The following is a 26,565-nucleotide window of genomic DNA, read 5'->3' as shown; positions in this document are numbered from 1 at the left end:
GCAGCAGCAGAGGGAAAAATGTTCAGCTCAGTAGCCATCCAGTTCTGCTTGTCCATCATCCTTCCATTTCCATGCACACAGTATATATCATTCTGTCAAGCGAATGCATTCAAAATACAGTGAATGAGTTTTACGACATTCTAGGTGGAGTTGCTGGGTAGTGCTCTATTTCTGGGCACTGTTGCTGGGAAGTGAGCACACACACCCTCTTATGAGAGAGGCCCACTGACTTTGCAGTGCTCCAAGAACGTTGCTTGTTGCTTTGAGGGCAGGTCCCCTGATTGCAAAATGGTCCAGGCTGCTGCTTGAGTAACAGGCTGAAACCCTTCCCAGCCAGCAGTTCTGTGCTTGAGGAAGAAGGGAAGCAATAAATTGTCCTTAGGACAGATCATTCAGTCGGGGAAAGTCTATCCAGCCTTTCTTTGAGGCCCTTCCCAGCTGAATAATTACTGAGGGATAATTACCCCAGCCTTCTCTTTCACAGAGCAGGCTAGGGAGGTTACTCAGAAGTAACTGCTTTGGTATTCAACAGGAACAATTGTTGCACAAAGAAAATGGAAGCTGCATGTCAACTTCAAATATTGATCACTGAGTAAATGATAAACACAGTTCCATCATGCCACTATTGAAAACACCAGTCTTCATGTGCCTGTTTTCTTTTATGTTGCACCGTTAAGAAAAACAGCTGTTAATACCATGTGATGATACCATCTTGGCACTGACCATTTTTTATTCTGCAGGCTAGAATAGAAATCTGCAGAAAAGCAGAAAAGAGGACCACCTGGGTGCTGTGGGGTGGGCTGGCTTACATGGCCACTCAGTTCGGGATTCTGGCCCGACTCACCTGGTGGGAGTACTCTTGGGACATTATGGAGCCTGTTACCTACTTCATCACGTACGGCAGTGCCATGGCAATGTACGCATACTTCGTAGTAACGCGCCAGGTAAGACTTGTGTTTGTTGTTTTTCTGCCTTTCCTCAAAACCATTACCCTGAATACTATTTGACCTCCATATTATTTGCAAATTACAGTGTGTAATCCTTTACCTAATTCTCATGTGTGTGTTCATTTGCTTGGTGAAGGCAATATCAAGCAATGACTTGCATGGACCTTCATAGATAGAGCTTTACATTCACCTTAGATGCAAAGCACTTTAATTTTTACTTCAGATGCCAGACACCAGGTGTAGAGGAATCAAGTAATGTGGGAGCCATTTTCTCTTGAGCCTTTTCTCTTGAGAACAGGACATTCTGGAATGTTTGGGTACTCTCCTACCCAAACTACTCTCTCTCTCTCTCATTGTGTCTATGAGTTTTGCCACTGAGAGGGTGACAGCTCATATCAGTTTCTGGGTGACATGAGGTTCAACAGACTACAGAGAGAATGGTGAGTCTGGCATAATGGAGGGAGAAAAGTCTTGCCTCCTGGAGAGCGGAGGGTTTTCAGGAGAGCGGAGGGTTGACTACAGGCCTTAATGCAAGCTCCTTTGGAACCTCTGGAGACAGTATCACCCAACTTCCTCTTGCTAAAAGTCTTGTTCTTAGTGGCAGTGACCTTTGTCAGACAAGGGTCAGAGCTGGAAGCCATTGCTGCTCTTAAAGATCCCGGCATTTTTCACAAAGATACAGTGGTGCTCTAACCGTAACCTTCCTTTATGCCTAAGGTTCATTTTGTTTTCCACCTGTTTCTGGACACCAACCTCCCTTCATTTGCCTGAAACCTTCCCACTCAAGGGAAAGGAACTGGCATGTGCTAGACCTTAGAAGGGCACTCACCTTTACCTTGGCAGCATGAGATCCTTTAGGAAAACAGATCTCTTCTTTGGAGGCTTCTACCTAGTCATCAAGCAGAAAATGGTCTCCTAGGTGAAACTCTTCAAATGGGTCAAGAAGGCATAGCCTTCACAAGGAGTACGAGCACCTGAAGGCATTAAGACCCTGTTGGTTTGGACTGCAACCTCCTCTGTAGCATTTACCACTAATTCTTGCATTTTAGACATCTGTATCCTGACTTTTTCAGTACCACATCAAAGTCTGTTGCTTCAGCTGACGCAGCTTTTTGGCAGTGACTTCTGCAGTGGACTTGTTTCTCGTAGGCAGGCAACAGTCCCTCTTTGGATGGGTGTACTGCTTGTACACCCCAAATGTTCCAGAATGCCATCTTCTTCTTAAGTGAAAACAGAACATTGGGCTTACCAGGGAGGTTCCTTTCTTTTGAGATCGAGGAGGACATTCTGACTCCACCCTTTCTAGTGGAGTGATCAATTCCAGGCATCGTGTTGAATGTTGTGGCCACCTCCTGCAGATTCACCTGGCTGCACCCTTAATTTCTTTGTTTCTTCTCAGGTATTACTCAGTATTATATTTTTCTGTGTTGGCCAGTGTTATTTCTTGATCCATTCTGTGGTATCACAGTTTCTTTTTACTTGGTTAATTCACCAGTTTTTCTGTTTAAGTCAGAGATTTGCCATCTCTTAAAAGAATTTTACTTAGTGACTGAAGGATCCTGGCCTGAAGAGGCATATGGTGTAGTCAATTTGGTTTGCTATGAAAATCTCCAGACAGAAGATGGGTGTGTACTCCCTGCCCAATTGGAGACTGAACAAGCAACCTACTTCCTGCCTTCAGGGATTATGGTTAGGAGAGTACCCAAACTTTCCAAAATATCCTCCTCTATCTTAAGTCAAAGGAACCGTCATGTTAAGTCCAGTGCTCCATTTCCAGTTCTAGACAAAATCCCCTTTGAAGTTAGCTGTGATAAATTCTTCCCTTTAGCTTCATGTGTCTTCCTTTCTGTTTCCTTCATACTTCTGCTCTGGACTTCAGGGGTTCCCCTTGAAGGACATCTGTGATTGTGTGTGATTTTAGCACTTTTGTTGTCTCGGTTTCTGCAGTGTAAATCTCAACAGACAATAGGAATGCTGTTCTTTTGAGATCAATGTTTAACCTCTCTTAACTGAAGCTTTTAGCTGCAGTTACCCACATATTTGTCCAGTATATCTTGACATTTTTCTAGGATCAGCCTTTTAGGATTATGGATATGTCACCAGGTTAGAGGTTATATTCTACATAGATCTCTGTGGACATTGCTTCTGCAGCTGCCTCTGGACTTTTTAAAAACAGCTCAGAGACCATAAACCACTTCTCTCTTTTTTTGCCCCCCGGAGGGGATTTTTTTATTACATTTTTTAATAGACTACAAACTACAACAAAAAAAATTGGGAAGGGGTAACTACATCTAAGGAGAAAGAAAAGAGAACCACAACTAACTAAAACCCCAAGAACAGGAGATCATCACAACAGTTTATATAAATGTTAATCTTAAATTGCTAATATTACTTTGAACATAGTCGGCTATGCTAAGTTTTTGTCTTTTTATGCAATGTTTTAACCATTCAAGAGAACCCCCAGAGCATCCCACAATAAAACTAAAGTTTAAAGGCACACTTCAGAGTCCTTCAGCCTTCATTTTGTCTTATCTTTTCTAATCCTCAATTTGTATGTACGTTTGGGGGCAGCCGCCCCCTTATCAGAAAGAGAGTGCTTGTCGGAAGACACCGACTCCAATTCACCACTGGATTTGCTGTCATCTTCTTTCTCAACCTCGGCTGACCCTCCCAGCTGCACTCTCAGGAACTCACGTGCTTTGAAAACAGAGTCAGTCTTTTCTTTTTTATCTTGTAGTTTGAAAATGATTCCTTCTGGAATTAACCATCTGTAGTCAATGCTGTTTGCTTGAAGAAAAAGGATTAAATCTTTATATTTCTTTCTCTTTTGCCTTATTTCGAATGGAATGTCTTTTAGAATCCTGATAGTGTTGTCCCCGATTTTCAAGGGTGTTCCTGTAGTTGCTTTCAGGATAGAATCCCTCACATGTTGCTTTGCGAATCTAGCCACTATTTCCCCAGGCAGATTATTCTTTTTGATGTACATGGAATAGGACCTATAGACCACATCCATTTCACTTGCAAGATACTCCGCTTTCAAATCTGTAACTGGGGCTAATGCTTCACTCAGGAGTTGCTTTAGATTCTCACCTTTTAATTCTGGGACCCCTTGAAACCGTAGGACCATATTTGCTTTCTCCATTTGCACCTGTAAAAGTTGTGATTCTTCACAGACTTGTTTCTTTTCCAGCTTTTGAACCTTTTTCTTAACTTTTTTGGCGTTGGCGTCCATTTCCTTCACCTTCTCAGCTGTTTGCTCCATTATTTTTAAAGTCTCAGTCAATTGGAGCTGCTGAGTTGCAAGATTCTGATTTAGATTCGTCATCTGTTGTTCGATGTTAGTCATCTGGTCCAGCAGAGGGCACAAGGACTCTGCCAATATTTTGGAAAGCTCGGTGGTCTCTTCCGGTCGAGGGCTCAAGCTGGCTGGTTTCACTTTTACTGGTTTGTCTTTCGCTGCCCTCTTCCCTGCCAACTTTATGGATTGTTTACTTTTATGAAAACTTGCTAAAGTCTCTGAAATACCCCCATACGCTTAGCCGTGCTCTGGTAAGTCTCTCAAAATAGATTTCAATGTTTTTTCTTCTGCTCCCCCCTGAGTGTTTCGTTGTTTAGTTCATGTGTATGGGGGGGTAGCTTTCTTTTTAAATCCTCGTATTTGCTTTAACCCGACTCACTGTTCATTGTTGGTCATATGACCTCACTCGGCACACGTTCAAAATGCTCGATCTCCGACGCTTGTCCCGGTCAGCGGCTTTAGATCCATACGGACACTCAGCGGCAGGACCGTCGGGGCGGAGGAGCACCTCAATTCCCCAGCATCACGCTGGCGAAGAGGCCACCCCTCAAAAGTCCCATGGCTAGGAGCCTTTTGCCAAGGCTCCGAGGGGTAGCGACCCATCGCCCCCCTTCCTTTCCACTGGTGCGCAGATCACATCCCCGGGAGGTCCGGGAGATGCGTCCGCCAGCGTGTCGCCATAAACCGGACTGCCATAAATCACTTCTTAGCATAAGAGCATTGCAGGGGGATTGCCGGCTTCCAGTTTAGAATGCTGTAGTGTGATGAACTTGGATTCTACATTATCATATTGCTTGTGATGGTACAATATGCCATGACACCTTTTGTGTGTCATCCTAGGTGATGCGTATTGCAGTGCCTTGTCAGCAAAGTTAACTTGCATTTCCTTGACCCGTGGTCCCTGGAGCAGCTGTGTATTAGGTTTTGATTCCTGTAGCTGGTGTAGGTGTGCGAAGCAATGTTTCTGGTAGGAGATGGTGTGCACTTAAACAGCCCTCAGACCTTTCATTTCCTCACCCCCTGCAAAGACATAATGAGCACCAAGTGAGCTGAGCAGATTCTTCTTGTAGCCAAAGGGTTTCACGACCTGACTACTGTGGCTCTAATGAGCCACTGCATGAGTGCCCTGCTCCAGATGGCTGAGCTGTCAAAACTTGCTTGCCACTGCATCTTAGAAGAGGCAAAGCAGCCGTGGGTGGTGTGAATAAGCTGCCACAATTCTACCTCTCAGTTTGAATCCAGGTATGTGTTCGATTATGATCTGGTGATGACTGCTGCCTCTTCACTGGAGACGTACTGAAAGGAGCTCTGTTAGGCTAACAACCAGAGCCTGGTGCTTAAGTCTGCACTATAGATAAGAACATAAGAACATAAGAACGTAAGAGATGCCAATGTTGGATCAGGCCAAAGGCCCATCCAGTCCAACACTCTGTATCCCACAGTGGCCAGAAATACCAGTGCCATCAGGAGGTCCACCAGTGGGGCCAGGACATTAGAAGCCCTCCCACTGTTGACCCCCCCAAGCACCAAGATGACAGAGCATCACTTGCCCCAGAGTCCCTATCTATACCTTGTGGCTAATAGCCACTGATGGACCTCTGCTCCATATGCTTATCTAATTCCCTTTTGAAGCCGTCCATGCTTGTAGCTGCCACCACTTCCTGTGGCAGTGAATTCCAAGTGTTAATCACTCTTTGGGTGAAGAAGTACTTCCTTTTATCCGTTCTAACCCGACCGCTCAGCAATTTCATGGAGTGCCCACGGGTTCTTGTATTGTGAGAAAGGGAGAAAAGTACCTCTTTCTCTACCTGCTCTTTCCCATGCATAATCTTATAAACCTCAATCATGTCACCCCTCAGTCGTCGTTTCTCCAAGCTAAAGAGCCCTAAGCGCTTTAACCTTTCCTCATAGGGAAAGTGTTCCAACCCTTTTATCATTCGAGTTGCCCTTTTCTGCACTTTTTCCAAAGCTATAATATCCTTTTTAAGGTGTGGTGACCAGAATTGCACACAGTATTCCAGATGAGGTCGCACCATTGATTTATATAGCGGCATTATGATATTGGCTGATCTGTTTACAATACCCTTCCTAATAATCCCCAGCATAGCATTGGCCTTCTTTATTGCAGTCACACACTGTCTCGACACTTTCAGTGAGTTATCTACTACAACTCCAAGATCTCTCTCTTGATCAGTCTCTGCCAGTTCAGACCCCATCAACGTGTATTTATATTTAGGATTTTTGGCTCCAATGTGCATCACCTTGCACTTGGCCACATTGAACCCCATTTGCCATGTTGACGCCCACTCGCCCATCTTTGACAGATCCCTTTGGAGTGCCTCACAATCCTCACTGGTTTTCACCACCCTGAACAACTTCGTATCATCCGCAAATTTAGCCACTTCACTGCTTACTCCCAACTCCAAATCATTAATGAACAAGTTAAAAAGCAGTGGACCAAGTACTGATCCCTGTGGTACCCCACTGCTTACCCCCCTCCACTGGGAGAACTGCCCATTTATACTCACTCTCTGTTTTCTATTAATTAGCCAGTTTTTGATCCATAAAAGGACTTGTTCTTTTATCCCATGATTTTTGAGCTTACTTAGGAGCCTTTGATGAGGAACTTTATCAAAAGCTTTCTGGAAGTCAAGGTAAACAATATCTATTGGATCCCCCTTGTCCACATGTTTGTTCACCCCCTCAAAGAACATTAACAGGTTAGTGAGACAAGATCTTCCCTTACAGAACCCATGTTGAGTCTGCCTCAATAGGTTTTGTTCATCTATGTGCCTACTAATTCTTTCCTTAATAATGGTTTCCAGGTCTGATGTTCTGTGATGGGGGCAATAATCCATCTTATGTTTAGTCAGTGCAGGAACTAATGGTTCCTTTCCTTCCCAAGCCTCTTGCATTACTGAATAAATGTTAATTCATTTCCTGATCATTTATCTTCCGTCATTCTTGCATTCCACAGGAGTATGTATACCCAGATGCCAGAGACAGGCAATTCTTATTATTTTTCCATAAAGGAGCCAAAAAGACACGTTTTGACCTAGAAAAATACAATCAACTCAAGGATGCTATTGCTCAGGTAAAGAAAGGTATTCCTCTCTTGTGAGCAGGTGAGGAGATATTGCTCCCCTGCTTGAAATTGGTTGTTACACTTAAGGCAATAAAGTGGAAGTATTGCATGTGGTGCGCACTGGGCAAAAATGATTAAAGGTGCCATTTGTTAACTTCTATCATTTTGGCAGGGATAGTATCCCAGAAGAAGGTTGGACTGGTGTTCAAACCTGTAAGGGTTTAGTATGAGAGGACACAGTCCTAAAGCAGTGAATTCTTGTGTGTGCAAAAATGGTTTGTAATGTGTCTGGTTTCATGGTAGCCACTTGAAATACCAACATACCAAGCTTAAAAAAAAAAAAAATTATTTGGAACTTTTTGAGGGAATACAGAATTAAACAAAGGGGTAAGGGGAAAGAATAAAAGGTAAAATTAACAAAACATAGTATAAATGGTTTTTTGTTTTTTTTTGCAAATATTGAATTTTGGGGGAAATTATATAACGTTATAACTTTAAAAACCAAAATACCAAAACTTATATGACCATTACAAGGATGTGTGGCAAAAGCTCTTCATGACTAGCATACCATCAGCAGGGATTCAGCATACACTGGAATTTCATACAGCTGTATGACTAGAAGTCCCATGAATTGATTGTGAAACATGGCTTAATCTTCCTCTTTCTTTTCCTTCTTAGGGCTTAATACCACATTACAGATCCTGGCCATCAAATGTGTGTTGCAGGTGCAGTAACCAGAAGAATTACTAGATGCACAGTGGTCATTTTGGATTGAGCTCTGGGGGGAGGGGGGCTTATGCCTCCCCTCCTTCTGTTTTCCCAGCCTGAAATGGCCCCATTGGGGAAACCATATATACTAATCAGTCTCTTCAATGGGCCAGTTAGCGTCTCCTGGTGCCATTTCAGATTGGGATAATGGTATGGGGGGGGGAGCTTAAGCTCTATCTCCCCATGGTCCCAATCTAAATCAGTCCACATGCGCCTGCGCCTGAATATTGAGTTCCAGGCACAGAAATCTCAGCACACATCTTATTCCTGGGACCCAGGGAGGATGTGAGAAAAGTGTAATGTAGTGTTAGGCCCTTAGTTCAGGTGAGGGGTTCTGTAAATTTTCTGACATTGCTTCTTGTGTAACAAGTTTTGGAAATCCTGGGTGTGGCTCAGCATATTCTTTTCAAATCATAGAAGAGAACAATAGAGGAAATGGGACTGGGGCTAACAGACCGAAGTCTAAAGTTGCATCCCTTCCCAAATACGGAAGCCACTGATTTGTAGAACTCCCAGTGAATTGGGTAGGGTTCAAGCCATGAGACCTTTTTTTTTTTGAGTTACCACCTACTATCCAACCACTACAGCCACATTCTGTCATGTAACCAGTTTTGTGCTTTAAAAAGGCAGTTAATTTCATAATGGCTCAGTAAAGAGTTCTTCCCCTGACCTGGATAGCCCAGGCTAACCCAGTCTCATCGGATCTCAGAAGCTAAGCCCTGGTCAGTATTTGGACGAGAGACCACCAAGGAACACCAGAGTCACTGTGCAGAGGCAGGCAATGACAAGCCACCTCTCAACATCTTTTGCCTTGAAAACCCCATGAGATTGCCATAAGTCAGCTGTGACTTGATGGCAAAAGGGGGGGGGAGTTCTTGTATTTGACTCTCCTCGCCAAATCCTTGGACCCACAGAACTTGGTCATTGAGTCATAAGAACATAAGAGAAGCCAATGTTGGATCAGGCCAATGGCCCATTCAGACCAACACTCTGTGTCACACAGTGGCCAAAAATACCAGGTGCCATCAGGAGGTCCACCAGTGGGGCCAAGACACTAGAAGCCCTCCCACTGTTGCTCCCTCCTGAAGCACCAAGCATCAGTTGTCCCAGACCGAGAGTTCCTATCTATACCTTGTGGCTAATAGCCACTGATGGACCTCTGCTCCATATGTTTATCTAATTCCTTCATGAAGCCGTCCATGCTTGTAGCCATCGCCACCTCCTGTGGCAGTGAATTCCATGTGTTGATCACTCTTTGGGTGAAGAAGTACTACCTTTTATCCATTCTAACCCGACTGCTCAGCAATTTCATTGAGTGCCCACAAGTTCTTGTATTGTGAGAGAGGGAGAAAAGTACTTCTTTCTCTACCTGCTCTATCCCATGCATAATCTTATAAACCTCAATCATGTCACCCCTCAGTTGTCGTTTCTCCAAGCTAAGTCCCTGGCAAGCAGTATCTTTTAAAATCAAAATTAGAACCCTCTTTATTAATTCTGCTTCACTGCCAATTCCAGTCTCACGAAATGCTGAGTTTTAAAATGTGTGCTGTCAAATGGTGGACATTATCCAACAGGAGGAGCCTACCCTCTTTAAGACAGTGGAAAGCATTTTGTTCGACCAACTTTGGGAGGTTGCTATGTACATGCAGCATTACAGGCAAAGCAGTTTGTTGGGAAAGGGATGATTTTACCTGAGGATGCTCTTTTCTTCAGCTGAGTATACACAAAGAATGCCTGTGTTTTTAATCTTAATATAATTGGTTCTAATGTGTTGTGTTCAGAATTTGTTTTACATTTCTCACTGGCTGGGGCCTTGGTGGCAAAGGGTTTACAGTACGTTGACGGGGCACGATCGTTCTCATGGCTCTGTTTTTCTTACTTTCCAGGCAGAATTGGATCTTACGAGGCTTCGAGACCCCTTGCAGGTACATTTGCCTATCCGACAAATCAGCACCAAAGACTGATTAGCTTGAGGACCTCTGATCCCTGGCAGAAATGGCAAAACCTGTTCATATCTCTTGCCTCTTCAATTAAAGCATTGCAGGTTGAAGCTGGGAGGTCTCCTGGGGGGCGGAGGACTTTTTTTTACCAGTAAAAAACAGAACAAGGATCTTGGCTGTGGAGGGGGCCACTGTGTTCAATCCGAAGATCAGGCACTGTGGGATGTTAAGTCTTTTCAAAGGGCTTGGGTGAATATTGTCACATTCAAGAGTTCTTTGTTTCTGGATCAAAAATATATATTTAAAAGTCAGGTGTTTCAAGAAAAGAATGTTAAGAGGGGCATATTTTCCCAGTTTTGCAGTGTCTGCCTCTTGATGATGCACCAGCAGCCTGCTCAGTTTTTGCCTTTGGGGGTGGGGTGGGGGACACAAAAACAAAAACACCCTAATTGAAAACACCGGTATTAACAGTGCACAAAATAAAAGTGAAGAGATTAAAAAATCAAACCATCTTAAGAAGCCATGGCTGGTGATCGGCACTAGTGCTCTGCCTTCATATAATGTTCCACTTTGGTGTCATCAGTGTGCACTTTAGATTAGACCTACAATGTCTTTTATGACATTAATGTGAAACTGCTTTTTAACTTTGGAAAGATCAGAAGCTCTCCCCCCCCCCCCCCTTCACTTATTGGCAGCCAGATTTCCTTCTTTTACTGGGTGATGTGATTCCCACATTGATCAGTTTTATCAGAACCACAGACTAAATAACTGTTATTCTGAATGTTTGATAATTGATCACTTTGCATTACTCTTGAATAACTTCAGTAGATCACACTGCCCTGGATCTACTTCTAGATATAAATGGTGATGTTGCATGAAACAATTTCTTATTCAGTCTTAAGGGAGCAATCTCCCCCCAACCCTGGCCAATCCTTTCCATCCCAAATCTGGTAGCCACTGGGATTACCAAATTAAAAGGATTTTTTTTTTAAATGGGGGTGGATGAAATATTTTTTTAATGGGTACTTAGCTCAAAAAACCATGGCTTTCTAACCCAACAGTGTAGAATGGGGACAATTAAATTTGATGTTTGCATAGCAGAATTAATTATGTGTCTTGATGAGATTGCCTGTCCTGGAGGCTTTATCGAAAGCCTGAAGCAGAAGACAAATGAAGAATCCCATGTTGCTTCTCAAGCCCTCTTTAAAGTAGCTTTAAATGAATGCTCTGATGTTTAAGGGTCAGGGTTTCGGTGGGGTGACAGAGATAGCAACACCCTTCCTTATTTAAACAATTAAGGAAATGGTTCTCCTCACCCTCTACCTCTTGCAAACCAGCTGATTTTTTTTTCCCATGTGGGTCTCGCATCCTGCACTGAGTGGAATCAGCCCCTGACCATCCTGTTTGATAAAAGCCTGTGAGGACAGGATGGAGGTTGGAGGAGGGATCTGCGCGTGATTTGCAGAAAGGCCGGGTGTTTCCTTTGCTACTTCTCACTGTGTCAAGGCGAGAGGCTCCCACTTTCTGGAGAACCATGTTTTAAAGTGTACAAAATAAATATAAACCAGACGCCAGGTGCCTTGCAGCTGTGGAAACACAAGACGGGATTGTTGCCACCGCCTCTCCCTCAATGGCATGTTGGACTGAATGGATGCATGTTCCAAGGTGTTTTTCTCTCCCCGCCTTTCTTCCCCCCCCCCTCTCATTTTGTTATGTTTTCAATTATGTTTTGGATTTTGTTCCTCTTCTGGTTCTTTTTTTTTAATGATCTGTTTGATCCTCTTTGTATGCAACATTTAAAAAGAAAGAAAATGAGCAGTCTTGTTAACTGAACTGTTTGTGTGTGTTTGGGGTGAGGGAGGGGGCATGGAGAAAAGTCCTTAAAAATAAAATACTGAACATGTGTAAAAATCCTGTATCATTTATTAAATATGTATAAAAGAGCAATGTACTTCCGGAACAATAAATAACTATTCAGTTTTTGAACTGGTGTGGTGAAATCACATTGTCCTTGGTGAAAGGGAGCCAATGAAAAGTCAGTGAGTTCTCAGAACTTGATATGGTACCTGTCCACACATACCATCAAGAAGTAAACATGGCTGAGCCTCCTCAGTTAGTCAAGACTTGGGACGGGAACGAATTGGCTGACGAACTAACAATGTTTGCAAACTGAAGACCCACCACAAACTTTCAGGAATTTTGATGCCGTTCATGGCTGTTCATGAAAACCACAAAACCCGAACCGAACTGCATTTTTGTGGTTCGTGCACATCCCTATTCAAGACCAAATCAATCTGTCTTAGGGGACTCAATACATTGGGGGGGGGGGGAAATGTAAGACTCTGTGTTGGAAATCATATGTGATAGCTGTAATGTGTGACTTTTTTTACACTGGACCGCAGTGGCTCAGAGGTTAAGGGGACTTGTTTGTACTACAAAGCACACAGAGGTTTATATGACAACATACCCCAAGAAGTAAAAAGTTGGTGTGTTCAAATGCTCCATAGCAACAATCCTCAATGTGGTACCCATGAGTGCCCACTGGGAATAATATCTTTAGTCCATTTTCATTCTTTCAAATAGGAAGGAGGAGGTCAGAAACCACCGGTCTCTTGTCCTAGGCAGTTAAGGCTGCAGGTAAGACCACAGAGTCCTCCCCCAAAGTTGGGTAATGCATTTTAATCACGACCAGCAGAAATATCATTACAAACAGCTTGCAAGCTTTCAAGTTCTTGAAGGTACCTTATCCTGAATCGGACTATCATAATCATCTACTCATCCATACTGGCAGGAACAGGATCTCAGGCAGAGGCCTTTCACATCACCAGCCACCTAATCCTTTTAAGTGGAGATGCTGGGGATAAACACCTGCCGTCTTCTAGATACCAAGCAGATACTGTACCTGTGAGCCACAGAGCCTCCTTTTTTGCATCTGGCTGGATGCTCTATGCAACAAAACGAAAGAGGAGGGGAATTAGTTGTTTTGAGGTATGGCGGCAAAGGCCGAAGTTGACTGCTGTAGCCTTAAAAAGAAAACTGACTGTACTGTAGACCAAATTGGATTTATTTAGAGGATTCTTGTCCAGTTTTCAAGTTGCACCAAGTTGCTGGGCTGAAGGAGAGAATGGTTTCCCACGGATAAACTGCAATAACACAACAGGGGTCAAAATGAATCACGCCAGCTAGCAAGCATGAGCTGGAGCAGGCAATGAAACTGGAAATGGGCAAGAAATAATATATGAGGTAGTTCAAATCGTAACTTTTTTTTAATTTGATCCTACATCAAAGAATATATCAGCCTCTGAGTGGGTGTGGAAAACACATAACTTCCCTTGACTTGCTGTACTGCCCCCCCCCCCCCCGGCTGTAGTTTATCTTCAGGGGAGCTTATAGTCTCTAATGGCTGTGCAGTAAAAATTCCATTTTGTTGTGTGTGTTTTTAAGTCCCATCAGCCATATCTCAACCTTTACCTTTACGATGTCGCTTTCCATTTCACTGGGTGGATCAGAACTTGAACTGGAGAGCCACAACAAAAATGTTTGCGGCCTGTCTGTATTTAACTTGCCCTTGAGTGTACCCCATATAACAGCTATGCAGTGTCCCTCGCACTTGTATACATTTTTTTAACAATGACCTTATGTCATTCAAACATCTCTTTTAATTTTAACTGATTTTTTTAGTACACTGGCTGGGCATTTATTCATCATTCTCTTGATTTACTGCTGCCCGCACACCCCCATCTCCTTCAGGTCTTTTTTCAGACCACCTTCCTTAGGAGTGCAGCAGATGTGAGATGGGACATCCCAGATCAAAATTTCCAACATTTTCTTTTATCAGAGCAACCACACTGGTTGTTTAGCCCTGGTATAAATTTCCACTTCTCTGAAGTCACTATTAGACCTGCGGCAGAAAATTAAAGACACTTATCTGCAGTATCAGGAGGTCCAGTAATGGATCTTCCACAGGAAAAAATCCATATAATGCTTGCTTGGGCTTTAAGTTTTGCTTTAAAAAGATGAGGTAGAGTTTGCTGTGGTTTTGTTTTGTTTTGTTTTAAATCATAGTTTCCTCCTCCAGCAGCACAGCTGAGAGGGAAGACTTGGTGGCATTCCTCACATTGGCCAGGCAAAGAGAAGACAACAAACCTTTGAATGAGCCAGTGGCACTGGATTGGCCGTTTAAGTGTCACCTGACTTCCTGGGCCGGGAGGATGGTGTGTGAATGATCCAGCTGGAACTATTAGTAGTTCCCTCCTCTTCCTAATAATCTTGGTGGCACAGGGTCTCCACTGGAGACATAGTTCCTTACAGAGACCCGCATGGAGAGGATTTGCAGGGATGTGCAAAATGGCTGGTTGTAATCACAGCCAATATCCAGAAGGGTCAAAGAGCAACAATGGAGTGTGGGGGGCGTGGGGAGGCAGCCTCCTCAAACCCATTGACACCACCTATGTGCTTTTACCTGAAGTTGTTAAATCTATATGTGATTCATTGGCTCATAAGTATCAAAAAGCTCACAGTTACAGCACAGTAGAAACATAAAAGAGCACAAAAAATAAAACATTTCTCTCCAAAGATACCAACTATTTGGATATTTTCCCTATTTTGGGCATTTAAGGAATGAAGGTTTGTCATCCCTCGCCTCGCTATTTCCTCTGATTAAGATTCTCTGGACTGGTTGTTCTTTCTTCGTTATGGGAAATAGAAGGAAAACGCAAAGACAACGATAATAGCCCGGAGCCATTTTTCCTTCTGCCCCCATCTCCACAGGATGTCCACGTATTCCTTTGCTTGGAGGTCCTTTCCAGATAAGATAGTTAAGGTGTCACTGTAGGGCAACTGTGCAACAAAACAATGGGAAGATAGGTTCATAAATAGCATGAATGCATGAAAAAAATGACTCTGGTTTCTCTACAAAGCAAAACTGCTGTGGGCAGGTCAAGGCTAAAGTTGGGTTTGGTATTCCCTCAGCCTCTTCCTCTGATAAAACCACCAGTAACAGAGTCACTCTACACATGAGCTTGCTCCAGAACTCCAACATTCGATAGGCTAACTGAGAGACTGGGAGAACCTCCAGTTGAAACCATGGGGTGTGCTGAGAAGGTTTGTTTTGATGCTTTGAGATACCTGGGGAAAAAGCCAATGGGAATGCTTTCACTACTGGTTTTGCCAGTCATCCTCTATAGCAAGGCACAGCCCATACAAGAGAACACCGTGGGTAAGTAGATGCAAAAACCTGGGGTGGGGTGGGGGAGATGGAATAGAAAGTGACTTTGTCCACCCCTTTGCGACTTTACAGTCAGATCCCATTTGTAGCACAGTAAATGCAATGTTGTTATCTATTTGTTCCACATAGCCCAGACTCAAGGAATTTCTTTTCCCCAGTATTCAATACACTGTACCTTACTCCTGGGAGTCTTTCTTTCCCCAGATAATATAGCCATTGCTATTGCAATTTCCAGGCTACCTGAGATTGTGCAAATGTCACAGGCACCTGCTAGATATTTTCTGTAAGGAGATGTGTTCATGCCATTTATTTTTTATTTACTTCACTCACTGACTTGTGGGTTAAATAATGTCCCCCTCTCTTACACACACACACACAACCTTCCCAGCACAGAAGCTTTCATGAGGCCTTTAAACTGACATACCCCAGCAACACTAACCCCTTCCCTTAATGTTCTATAATGTTATGAACATATTATGAATCTTCGACTTTCATGCCTTCATTTATGAGCTGGGGGATGTGAAGAACTGTGAAGGGGGGTGATTAGGAAACTCAGCTGCCAAAATCTTCCCCTCCATGATTCTCTAGTCACTCAGGGGCTAGAACAGTTCTCCCCTACCCCCTACCCCTTCCCCCCCTTGAACTGTCAGATACCCTCAACATTCCATCTCTTCTACAGCATTTTCATTCCTCATCAGACCACTGGGGAGAGTTCTTTTGGATACTTGATCAATATATCTAACTAGGAAAAAGGCCCGTTGTGGAAATAAATACAACGGCCTCTAGAAAGAGGCTCTGGCCGGGCTGGGGCAAACGCACACCCTTCCCCCCCCCCCCCCCCCCCCCCCCCGTAGGAGGCTGCTATCCAAGCCAATCAGCTGTACCCATGCCTGGTCTTGCAGGAGAGTGCTTTCGCCTCACGCTTCAATCAAGACTTATTTGGCCCCATGGTGGTCACAGGCTGCAGTGGAGGGAAGGCCAGCCGGTTCCTTTTTCTTCAAACTTTTATTTTGGATATAACAACATGTTCAAACTTACATCTTTTCTTTCAACATATATCCATTTCTCGTATCTCCTCCCCCCCCTTCTCGTGGCTTCCCACAATGCTTCCACCCCTTTTCCCCTTTAACTATTCAACTCTCAGTTCATATTATATTATTCATTATCAGTTTTTCAGGTAACATTATATTCATATATTCATTCACTTTCTTTTCCAGTTCTGCTCAATAATTGTCAAAGCAAAGTAAATTATTTTTAACATCCCAATTAGTCTCTATATATTCTTTAAAGTCCATCCATTCAGTAAAAAATTCTTCTTCCTCTTTATTATTAAGTTTCCTTGTCAGTTTGTCCATTTCTGCCATAAAAAGCATTTTCTTTATCCATTCCCATTTCTCTGGCACTTTGTCTTGCTTCCAAGATTGGATATATGTCATTCTAGCAGTGGTAATCAAATACCATAACAATGTCCTTTTTGTTTCATTTACCTCTTCCATCTTAAGCCCTAAAAGTAATACTTCTGGCTCTTTTTTAAAAGTACATTTCATGATTTTCTGCATTTCATTATGGACCTCCGTTCAAAAAGCTACAGCTTTATCACATGTCCACCACATATGGTAAAAAGAACCTTCTTTTTTCTTACATTTCCAACACTTATTTGACATATTTTTGTTCATATTTGCTAATTTTTTTGGCGTCATATACCATCTACACATCATTTTAAAACAATTCTCGTTCAAATTATTACATGTTGAAATTTTCATTGAATTTTCCCAGAAATATTCCCAAGATGACATAGTCACTTCTTTATTCATGTTTATAGCCCATTTAATCATTTGTTCTTTTACCGTTTCATCTTCTGTATACCATTTTAATAAAACCTTATAAATTTTTGATATCATTTTTTCCCTTTTTCAGCCCATATACATTCCATTTCATTATTTTCCCCCCTGAAACCATACCTTTTTTTATCTGTCTTAAACGAATCATAAATCTGTCTATAATTTAACCAATCATATTCAAAGTCTAACTCATCTCTACCTTTTAACACAAAATTCTTATTCTCTATTTTTAAAACATCTCTATATGGTATCCAATCTTCACCTTTATGTCTTGAATGTGGTTTAATTACTTCCACCGGTACTATCCGCAATGGTCTTGCTTAAAAAAAAAAATCTTTTATACCTCATCCACGTCTCGAATAATGATCTTCTTATAAAATGGTGTTTAAAAAAATTGTCCATTTTCACTTTTTCATACCATAAGTAGGCATGCCAGCCAAACTTACAATCATGTCCTTCTAACGCCAACAGTTTCTTATTGTCTAAATTGATCCATTGCTCTATCCATGTAAGGCATACTGCTTCATGATATAATCTAAGATTAGGTAACTGAAACCCTCCTCTTTCCTTTGCATCACATAGAATCTTCATTTTAATCCTCGGTTTCCTTGCCGCCCATACAAATTTCAATATTTCCTTCTGCCACAAATTCAGCACTTTATTTTCCTTTATTATCGGAATGGTTTGAAACAAAAACATCAGACGGGGTAATACATTCATTTTAACCACCGATATTCTTCCCAACAATGACAAGTTCATAGTGTCCCATTTTTTAAAATCTTCTTGTATCTTACTCCAAAGCTTTTCATAATTGTTTTTAAATAGATCTATATTTTTCATTGTCAATTCAATTCCTAAATACTTTGGGGGGTTTTACAACTTCACACTGTATTCCCTCTTGTAATTCCAATTGTTTCTCTTTTGTCACATTTTTACACAAAACTTTTGTCTTGCTCTCATTTACATAAAATCCAGCCAGATCTCCAAATTTCTTTATCTTTTCCATCAACAATGATAAATTATTTATTGGCTCTTCAACTATAAACATCACCTCGTCCGCAAATGCTCTATATTTGTAAGAAAAACCTCTCAAATTAAGTCCTTTTATATCCTTATCTTCTCTTATTTTCCCCAACAACACTTCTAAAATCCATATAAACAACAATAATGGGCAGCCTTGTCTTGTCCCTTTTTGCACTCTAAAATGCTCTGTCATTTCTTTATTAATGTTCAACGCCGCTTTTTGATCTGAATATATCGCCTTAATTATATTCACAAAAAACTGTCCAATATCCATTTTCTCCAACACTTGGAACATAAAATCCCAATTCAAGTTATCAAAGGCTTTTTCAGCATCCACAAATAAAAAGGCCACTTCTTTCTCAGGATGTTTATCATAATATTCAATTGCATCAATCACCATTCTTAAGTTGTCTCTGATTTGTCTATTTGGTAGAACACCGGCTTGTTCTTCTGTTATGACATCTTTTAAGTACATCTTCACTCTTTCTGAAATTACTTTGGCAAACAATTTGTAATCGTTATTAAGAAGAGAAATCGGTCTATAATTTTTCACATTTGTCAAATCCTGTCCTTCTTTTGGTATAAGTGATATATTGGCTTCTTTCCACGTTTCAGGTATTTTTTTAGTCTCCCTTATCTCATTTGATAAAAGTTCCAAAATCGGGTTTAGCTCCTCTTTTAATTTTTTATAAAATTTTGCGGTAAATCCATCTGGTCCCGGAGCCTTCCCCAACTTTGTTCCATCTATCGCATTAGATATTTCTTCTTTTTGAATTGGTCCATTCAACATTTCCTTACTCATTTCTTGAATCTTTGGCAAATCTACTTTTTCCAAATATTTTCTAATTTTATCCAAGTCCTCTTCTGAAATAATTTTGCATAGTATTTAAAAAATACTTTTAAGTCCATTTAAATCCACAATTTCTTTGTCTTCTTCTATTATTTTGTTAATTAACCTTTTCTCTCTTCTATTCTTTAGTTGCCATGCCAAAAACTTTCCTGGTTTATATGCTCCTTCAAAAGATTTTTGTTGTAGTCTCTTTAAATTCCAATACATTTCTTGATTTAACATCACATTAATTTGATCTTGTAAAATTTGTATTTCCTTAATAATCTTCTTTTTCCCTGGTTTTTTCTTTAACTTTTTTTCTTTCTGCTGTATCTTATCTTGTAATTCCGTTTGTCTCCTAAATTTTTCTTTTCTCTCTCTCACATTTAACGATATGAGTAATCCTCTCATTACTGCTTTGTATGCATCCCATACCGTCTGGATTGCTGTTCCTTGATTTAAATTCATCTGGAAGAAAGTCTGTGTTTCCTTACGTAGTGTCTCAATTACTTGTTTCTTGTCTAGTAAATCTTCATTAATTCTCCACTGAAATTGTTTATTCTTCTCCTTTGATGTCCAGATTAACGGGTTATGGTCTGAATTACTCTTTGGCAAAATTTCCACCTTCTGTGTTTTCAGTACCATTTCTCCCGACGTCCAAATCATATCAATTCTGGAACAAGAATTATGTCTATTGGAATAAAAAGTAAAGTCTTTAATTTTTGGGTTCCATTTTCTCCAAACATTTTCCAATTTCTCTTGCTCCATCAATTTGAAGAAAACTTTTGGCAATTTTCCTATCTTCTCATCCTTCTTTTTTGATTGCCGATCCAATTTATTGTTTACCGTTCCATTAAAATCTCCCACCAATACAATCTGTTCATAATTCACTTGTTCCAATTCGAAAGCAGTTGTAATTCTGAGTGATCTCCAGCCCTCACCTGGAGATTGGACACATTTTACCTCAGAACAGCAAAACTGTTTAGAATGTTAGAGGCAAAAGCCAATCAAGGCGCATATGCAAATGACCTCTGTGTTCCTAGGTAGAGGGCAATGAGGCTGCATATGTAAATAACCTCTGTGTTCTGACTGGCTGAGGGGTGAGAGGATTAGCAAAATTTTTAGAATGTTGGAGGCAGGACTCAGGCAAAGCAGCCAGTGGATAGGGAGACCCTCTGAATGACAGATCAGAGAGCGAACTGATTTTGGAGCGTGTGGAATGTTCTAGAGAAGTGCCACCACCATTCGGCTTTTATTTATAAGGGAGATTCTCAACATGGTCCCATCTGTGGAGACTTAAATTCAGAGATGAGAGCCATGAATGTATGAGACACATCTTTCTACAAACCTGATAAAAGCCCCAGGTCTTCAGAAAAAATCTGAAATCTCAAAAAAAAAAAAAACGGGAAAAAAGGTGGGGGGTTGGGGTTAAAATTATCGGTCCAATTTCGGTCCATATACACTGGCAATTTGTCTCCTGGCTCTGCTCAAGGTGCTGGTGGCGACCTTTAAAGTCTATATGGTTTGGATCAGCATACCTGAAGGACTGCCTACTCCCACATGAACCTATCGAAGCACTAAGGTGATTTTTTGAGGGTCCTCCTTTGGGTACCCCTGCCTTTTTGAGGTTAGATGGGTAACAACCCAAGAGAGGCCTTCTCAGTCATGGCAACAAAATTTGGCACTCCCTCCTCAGAGATATTTGTCCTCTTTTATCAGTGTCTTTGTCAGTAGGTGAAGAAGACTGTTTTGTTTTGTCTGGCATTGCCTCAACAACCCATCCTTTCTATGTTTTAATTGCTGAATCTGTTCATTTATTTGGTTGGTTGGTTGGTTTTAAATTGGTTTTATAGTAGTTTTATTATAATGTTTGGCTTTTAATTGTGCTTTGGTGGCCCTAATTGGGCAGAAAGGCAGAATATAAATCCTGTAAACACTACTAAATAACTGTGGAAAAGTCTGACATTCTAGCCGCCACACCACAGTTGTCCGTCTCACTTTATAACTGTATTTTTCCCCACTGTGAGGCAAGCAGCAGTTTGAGGAAACACGATGTCTGAGAAAACCACCAGGGAGGAAAGGGTTAAATGCCCACTGTTCTCACTGTTGCTCCTGACAAATTGGCAGCTCCCCACAGTGTCAGCAAGCTGCCAATGTGTCTTTGCTATATGTATGAGGCATGCCTAAACCCCCCTCCAACCCCTATTGTCAACCTCCCCCCTATTGCCATGGTAACGGTAATCTGCTCTTGTGCGCAGGTCCACCCTCACCCTCATGCGCTCATCTTCTCCTCGACTGCATTCCTTTCTATGTACGCTAGTCTTGCTTTGATGGAACGTTATCAACCCAAGGCCACGGGTGGTGTGCGGCAGGAGGCTTTTGCTTAGTCTGTAATGAATATGTAGTGTGGGAATAGTCTAATTGTTTAACTGTATAGAACCGTTGCTTCTCAGGGTTTGGGCACGCGGTGTGCCTTCTAAGCGGGCGCGGGAACCATATCTATTGGCTAGTGTAATTATGAACTTGCTTTAACCTATCTGTCAAACGCTCACCTCGTTATTCTGAGCAGAGAATCTGTTCTAAGTGCTTCATGGCTTCAATAAAGTAAAACCTTCCTGCAAGTGTGTACTTCATTGCCTGCTGTGGGGTCTGACACACAGGTGCATTTCAGGAGATGGGGGGGGGTCAGGAGATCAGGCACAGATCTGCCATACAAAGTGTAGTCTGGTCTGCAGGAGGTATGTGGTTTGCAGCCAAAGCCTCCATAATCGCAAACAAACAAAGCAACAAACAAACCATCAGCAGCCGCAGTCAGTTATTTTCTCCTTCGATGGTAATGCAGTTTTGTTTTCAAATAGAGGCGGCATCACACAGCTGCCTAAACTGTAAGTCAAATAATCGCAGTGCCCCCTGGCAGAAGCAACCTACATGAAATCTGATCTCTAAAGGGAAAAGAACTGTTTTTTTGGCCGGGTTTTTATGCGCTTAATCAGAACAATTGGCTGTTTTACTATAATGACAGTGAAAAGTAATGAATTTGCCTTAGTCAGAAAAAATATTAGCATAAATCCTATTTTAATGGTGGGCATGGCCCGCCACAGTTAACTGGTACTTAATCGGGTGTTAAATGTATGCGGAAATTTAAGCTGCAGACTTGCACTGCAGAAGCTGCTGAAGGAAGATGAAATGCAGTCCAAATGAAAGGTGAAATAAATACTTTTATTACATTCTTCTCTCTGGTGGGTTCCACTTTAAAATCCTTTCAGAGTGTATAAACTCTGTTAGGAATAGGTCCCCTAAGAGGCCCTTTGCAGATACACAGAACTCCCACTGCATGAGACTGGAGATCAAGGCATGCTCATTGCGCAAATGTGGTGTTGCATAACATCCTCTCAGAGGTTCCAAGAGGAGAGGTGATAAAAGAGAGAGAGAAGGGAGGGAGCTGTCTTTGAGGACCCATCTTGAAAGGTTCAGCTGGTGTGAGACTCCTTTTTTTTGTTTGCCATCAAGTCACAGCTAACTTATGGCAACCCTGTAGGGTTTTCAACCAAGAGATGTTCAGAGGTGGTTTGCCATTGCCTGCCTCTGCATCCTGACCCTGGACTTCTTTGGAGGTCTCCCATCCAAACACTAATCAGGGTGGACCCTGCTTAGTTTCCAAGATCTGACGAGCTCAAGCTAGCCTGGGCTAGCCCCGTCAGGGGACTCCTGTGACATGGGTGGCAACGTGGAACCTTGCAGAACCCCGTCAACCAGTGGCTAAGATTCCTTCAAGGTAGGACCAAAATCACCACAAAATGGTGCCACCAGAGTGATCCCATAACCAGGTCTGAAAACACTGGAAATTATCCAAAAAATGTACACTGTTAGAACTGGAATGAAAGAATGAGCATTGAGGACCTTTTTTAATGAGTGATCTGAATCTCTGCTGTATCCACTGTAGTGTGTGTGTGTATAATTAGCTTGCTATAAAATAGTCCTAGGTCACAAGGATAGCCTTTGGAAATCCCAAGCCTTTAGAAACAGGCAAGGGTTTTTTCCTAGTCCCAAACCCTGTATCTCCTACCCTATCTCTTCTGGAAAACTAGAATTTACAAGGCAGTGAAAAGTCATAAGCAAGAAAGCTAAAAGAAAAATAAAAACTTTATAAAATGACTGAGGCCAGGTACGAGTCCAGTCCTGCTACATGTATTGCAGTCTTTTTCTTTGTTCAAGGCATGGTTCAAAGACAGAGTCAGGTCATGTACCTTCCAACAGAGAAGAAACCAGAAATTCAGCCATGTTGGCTGGACCTCTGAAGAGCTCTCGATAGGGTGCCAGCCCCTCCCAGGTGGAGGTGAGGGGTCCCCTGCTGCCAGGCCCTGCCCCCCCCCCACTAATCAGCTAGCTGGAGGGGGACTTACCAGGAGAGGGCGGAAGAACCAGGCTACGTCCCTGGCAACATCATTTCCAGTGTGCACCTGAAGTAACATAATGTCACTGTGGTATATAGGCAAAAACTCTACAGTAGAAGCCATTTTTATCATAGAGTTTTTGCCTAAATACTTGATTGTCACAGTGACATCATTTCCAGTACACGTCAGAAGTGACGTTGCCATGTTACTGGCGGTGTAGCTGGGCCTCCCACTCCTGGTAAGTTCCCCCATCACCCATCAGTTGCCAAGAGGGACCTGGCCAACCCTCGCTCTGGAGGGCTCAGAGAACAATTGTGAGCCCAGTGAACCCTTTGTAATCACAACTGGCTTCTCATGAACAAAAGACCTAGGCAATTCTAATTCTAAATTTTACATTCCCTGGGAAACTGGACTTGAAAATACACAGGACTGCCAGAAAAGCATAGCCTTAGACAAGGGCCTAACTACATGTTGTACTTCCCTGGGTCCCACTGACAGACAAAAGCCCTCTGGTAGTAGAGTGGTCTGGTAGGAAAGGGAAGAATGTTTCAGCAGACCTTAATGTTTATTATTTAAGCATATCTCAGGAATTTGGCAACTTTTACTGGATGGGAGGTGAAGTAAAATTATACATTCCCAAACCAGAAGGGAAGGTTTAAAGGGGGGGGGGGACTCTTGGCTTTGGTTGTTGGAGTTGGATCAGCCCTGAGCAGTTTTAAATGGCAGCCAATAAACACTGAGATTTAATTCATATTTTGATACATGCATATATAAATGAAGGAGCAAAGCTGGGCAAATCTGAAAGGGAACTATATAAAAGTGGGTCTGCAAAAAGTCACCTGGGAATCTGGAAGTATTAATTAATGACAAACTTCAGAATTCATGTGTTAGTAACAGCACCCACAGAACTATTATGGCCTGTAGTTCAGACAACAATGTTAAACATTGCATAATGACTCCTGCAAATCACCATACAGTGGGATATCTATGGATTTTGGCGTCCATTTCAAACTCTGTAGCCACCATGCTATCAACAAGCACTTCTGGAACCACAGACTCCATTTTGCATTCATTCCTTGAGATAGTCTAACTTCACCACCCTCTGAAGAAACAGAAGGTTTTTCTGAATCTTCACACCTCAAGTTTTTCTTATTTCACATCTTATTTCTGAATACTTACAGGTAATTTTCATTTCTTAAGCCACAAATTGACAGATTTGGGTCAGAGCCAGCGCCCAAGGTAATTTAGGCAGCCCCTAGAGTCCTGACCAAATGTTAATCCAGCTATCGGGAAATTAATATCTGTAGATTCAATCCTATGAAAAGGGAAAATGCATTTCTATGTTATACCTTTTACGGATTTTTAATGTACAATATATGTCCCTTTTCAAACTACCTTAGTATTCCTTTTTAGTAACGTTGTTTTCATTATTCTTAAGAACAAACTTAACCTATGTAGAAATAGAGGTAATATTCATGTGCAGTCTGGCATAGTTGTGTGTTGTCCCAACTAGAACTGGGGGCAGTGGTAAGGATAGCCTGGATCTGGCTTCAGTGAAGCCCACTACCACATACAGCTCAATGTCACATAGGCATCAACTTCAGGGGGGCTGAGGGATGCAAGCCCCTCCAAACTTTTCCAGCCCTCCCCCCAGCAACCAGCACCCAGACAGAGCCTAGCCATCCCCACCCCACCCCACTTTGATAGTGGAGTTTTTTTTCCCTCCGCTTTCTGAGACTTTGGGTGGGTCGGGACTGGGAGGGAAATCAGGGCACTTCCTGCCCCACCCCCAGCTCCCAGCAGCCCTCAGTTCAGCTTGGAGGAGCTGGAGCCTGGAGGCTGCACATGGAGTGGCTTTGTAAGGGGGGGGGTCGGCCGCAGGAGTAGTTTGCTCCCTACTCCCTAGCCTATGCTGCAGAGACTCAGAGCCCCTGGGATGGGGGGAGGTGTACCTCTTCGCTCTCTGGTGCCTCCGCCGCAGGGAAGCTGGGCCATGCATGCTCCAAAGTGTGTTCCCGTTAAGGTGAGTCCCGTGCGCTACGTGCACTAATTTTTACTCCTGAGCACACAGCTGTTTGGCTGAGTTCAGGATGATTAAATTCTCTGGCTGCTTCCTTCCCGGGCTGCTGCAGTCACAGTTTGCTCAATTGTGGGGGGCAGGGTGGGAGCGCTACAAAGCCGAATCCCTCTCCTTCCGCTCTGGAAGGAGAGAGAGAGCACGCCAGAGGTACAAGCTTTCCTGTGGTTTTGAATTTACAGTAATTAGACTTGGGGGGGTGATACTATCATTTTCCATTTGTTTTCCATTTTGTTTTAAAGTTTACATGTTTATTTATTCATTTCCCGATATATTTGTGTGCATTCATGCCATAGCTTGGCTCAGTTTCTTCTCTAGTTGTTGCTTTCCCCTTTAAATTTTGACTCTTGTCTCAGTGACCGCTAAGTTTCTCCATGGTTTTATAAAACGGAAGAGTGACCCTGATCATATTAATGATTCTTAATTTATAAGTCTAAAAACTTAAGTTTAAAAGTTTAGAATGCCAGGCATCTTTTGTATGGTAAAATCTAGCTTGTGAGAACTTGAGTTAGGCCTGACATAGCCACGACTATCTATTTTATAATTTCTTTTGGATTGTATTATTGGTAAATGCTTCTAATATTGTATGCCAATAAAAGGTATTTGAATTGAAATTGACTCTTGTCTCAGCTGCAGAGTTTATTCCTTTGTTGCCCATTGTTGCCTTACTGATTTATTGCACTCAGCTGCTTGATTTCTTTACCTTTTCTCTGTTATACAAATCCACCCCCACCCTCCCTTTGGGTGCCCTTGAGTGGTGAATAGGGTGAGTGGGACTCTTTCACTTCATTTAATTTTACACTTGCCAAAGCATCTCTCTCTCTCAGAGTTTTCGATATTTGATTTTCTTTCCTCTGCATTGGAGATTTGATATTGAGGTTTCCCTGCAGCTAGAACGAAGAACAGCTTAAAGGCTTTTTTTTTGGGGGGGGGGGTTTGAACAGGAGGCGTCTTTTAAGGGGGAGAGATGTTGAGGGATTTGGGGCTGACTATTTTACCTTTGGTTTTAGCTGGGGGTGTTTTATATTATTACTTGAAGCCGCCTTGAACCAAGATGAAAGGCAGGATATAAATATTTTAATTAAAAACCATTAATTAATCAAATTTGCATGCCAGGGATTGAGAGTCACTGGGAT

General features: G+C 42.2%; 2 protein-coding genes across 3 annotated transcripts in view; both read left to right on the top strand.

Annotated features, from left to right (window-relative positions):
• Positions 1-11,993, top strand: part of MCU (mitochondrial calcium uniporter) — a 161,495-nt gene extending 149,502 nt beyond the window's left edge. Inside the window, exons 6-9 of one of the 2 annotated variants that reach the window (XM_015410189.1) lie at positions 741-944; positions 7,223-7,339; positions 8,009-8,055; positions 9,985-11,993. In XM_015410189.1, coding sequence (XP_015265675.1) covers positions 741-944; positions 7,223-7,339; positions 8,009-8,055; positions 9,985-10,066 — 450 coding nt within the window. In that variant the 3' untranslated portion in view covers positions 10,067-11,993. The remainder of the gene's footprint in view (positions 1-740; positions 945-7,222; positions 7,340-8,008; positions 8,056-9,984) is intronic. The other variant, XM_015410188.1, reaches the window with a different exon arrangement.
• Positions 11,994-25,345: 13,352 nt separating this feature from the next.
• Positions 25,346-26,565, top strand: part of OIT3 (oncoprotein induced transcript 3) — a 62,147-nt gene continuing 60,927 nt past the window's right edge. Inside the window, exon 1 of the mRNA XM_015410184.1 lies at positions 25,346-25,375. Coding sequence (XP_015265670.1) covers positions 25,346-25,375 — 30 coding nt within the window. The remainder of the gene's footprint in view (positions 25,376-26,565) is intronic.

This window comes from Gekko japonicus, unplaced genomic scaffold (assembly GCF_001447785.1).
Source record: "Gekko japonicus isolate JY-2015 unplaced genomic scaffold, Gekko_japonicus_V1.1 scaffold889, whole genome shotgun sequence".
NCBI classification, from domain to species: domain Eukaryota; kingdom Metazoa; phylum Chordata; class Lepidosauria; order Squamata; family Gekkonidae; genus Gekko; species Gekko japonicus.
This window is presented reverse-complemented; position numbering and strand designations above follow the sequence as displayed.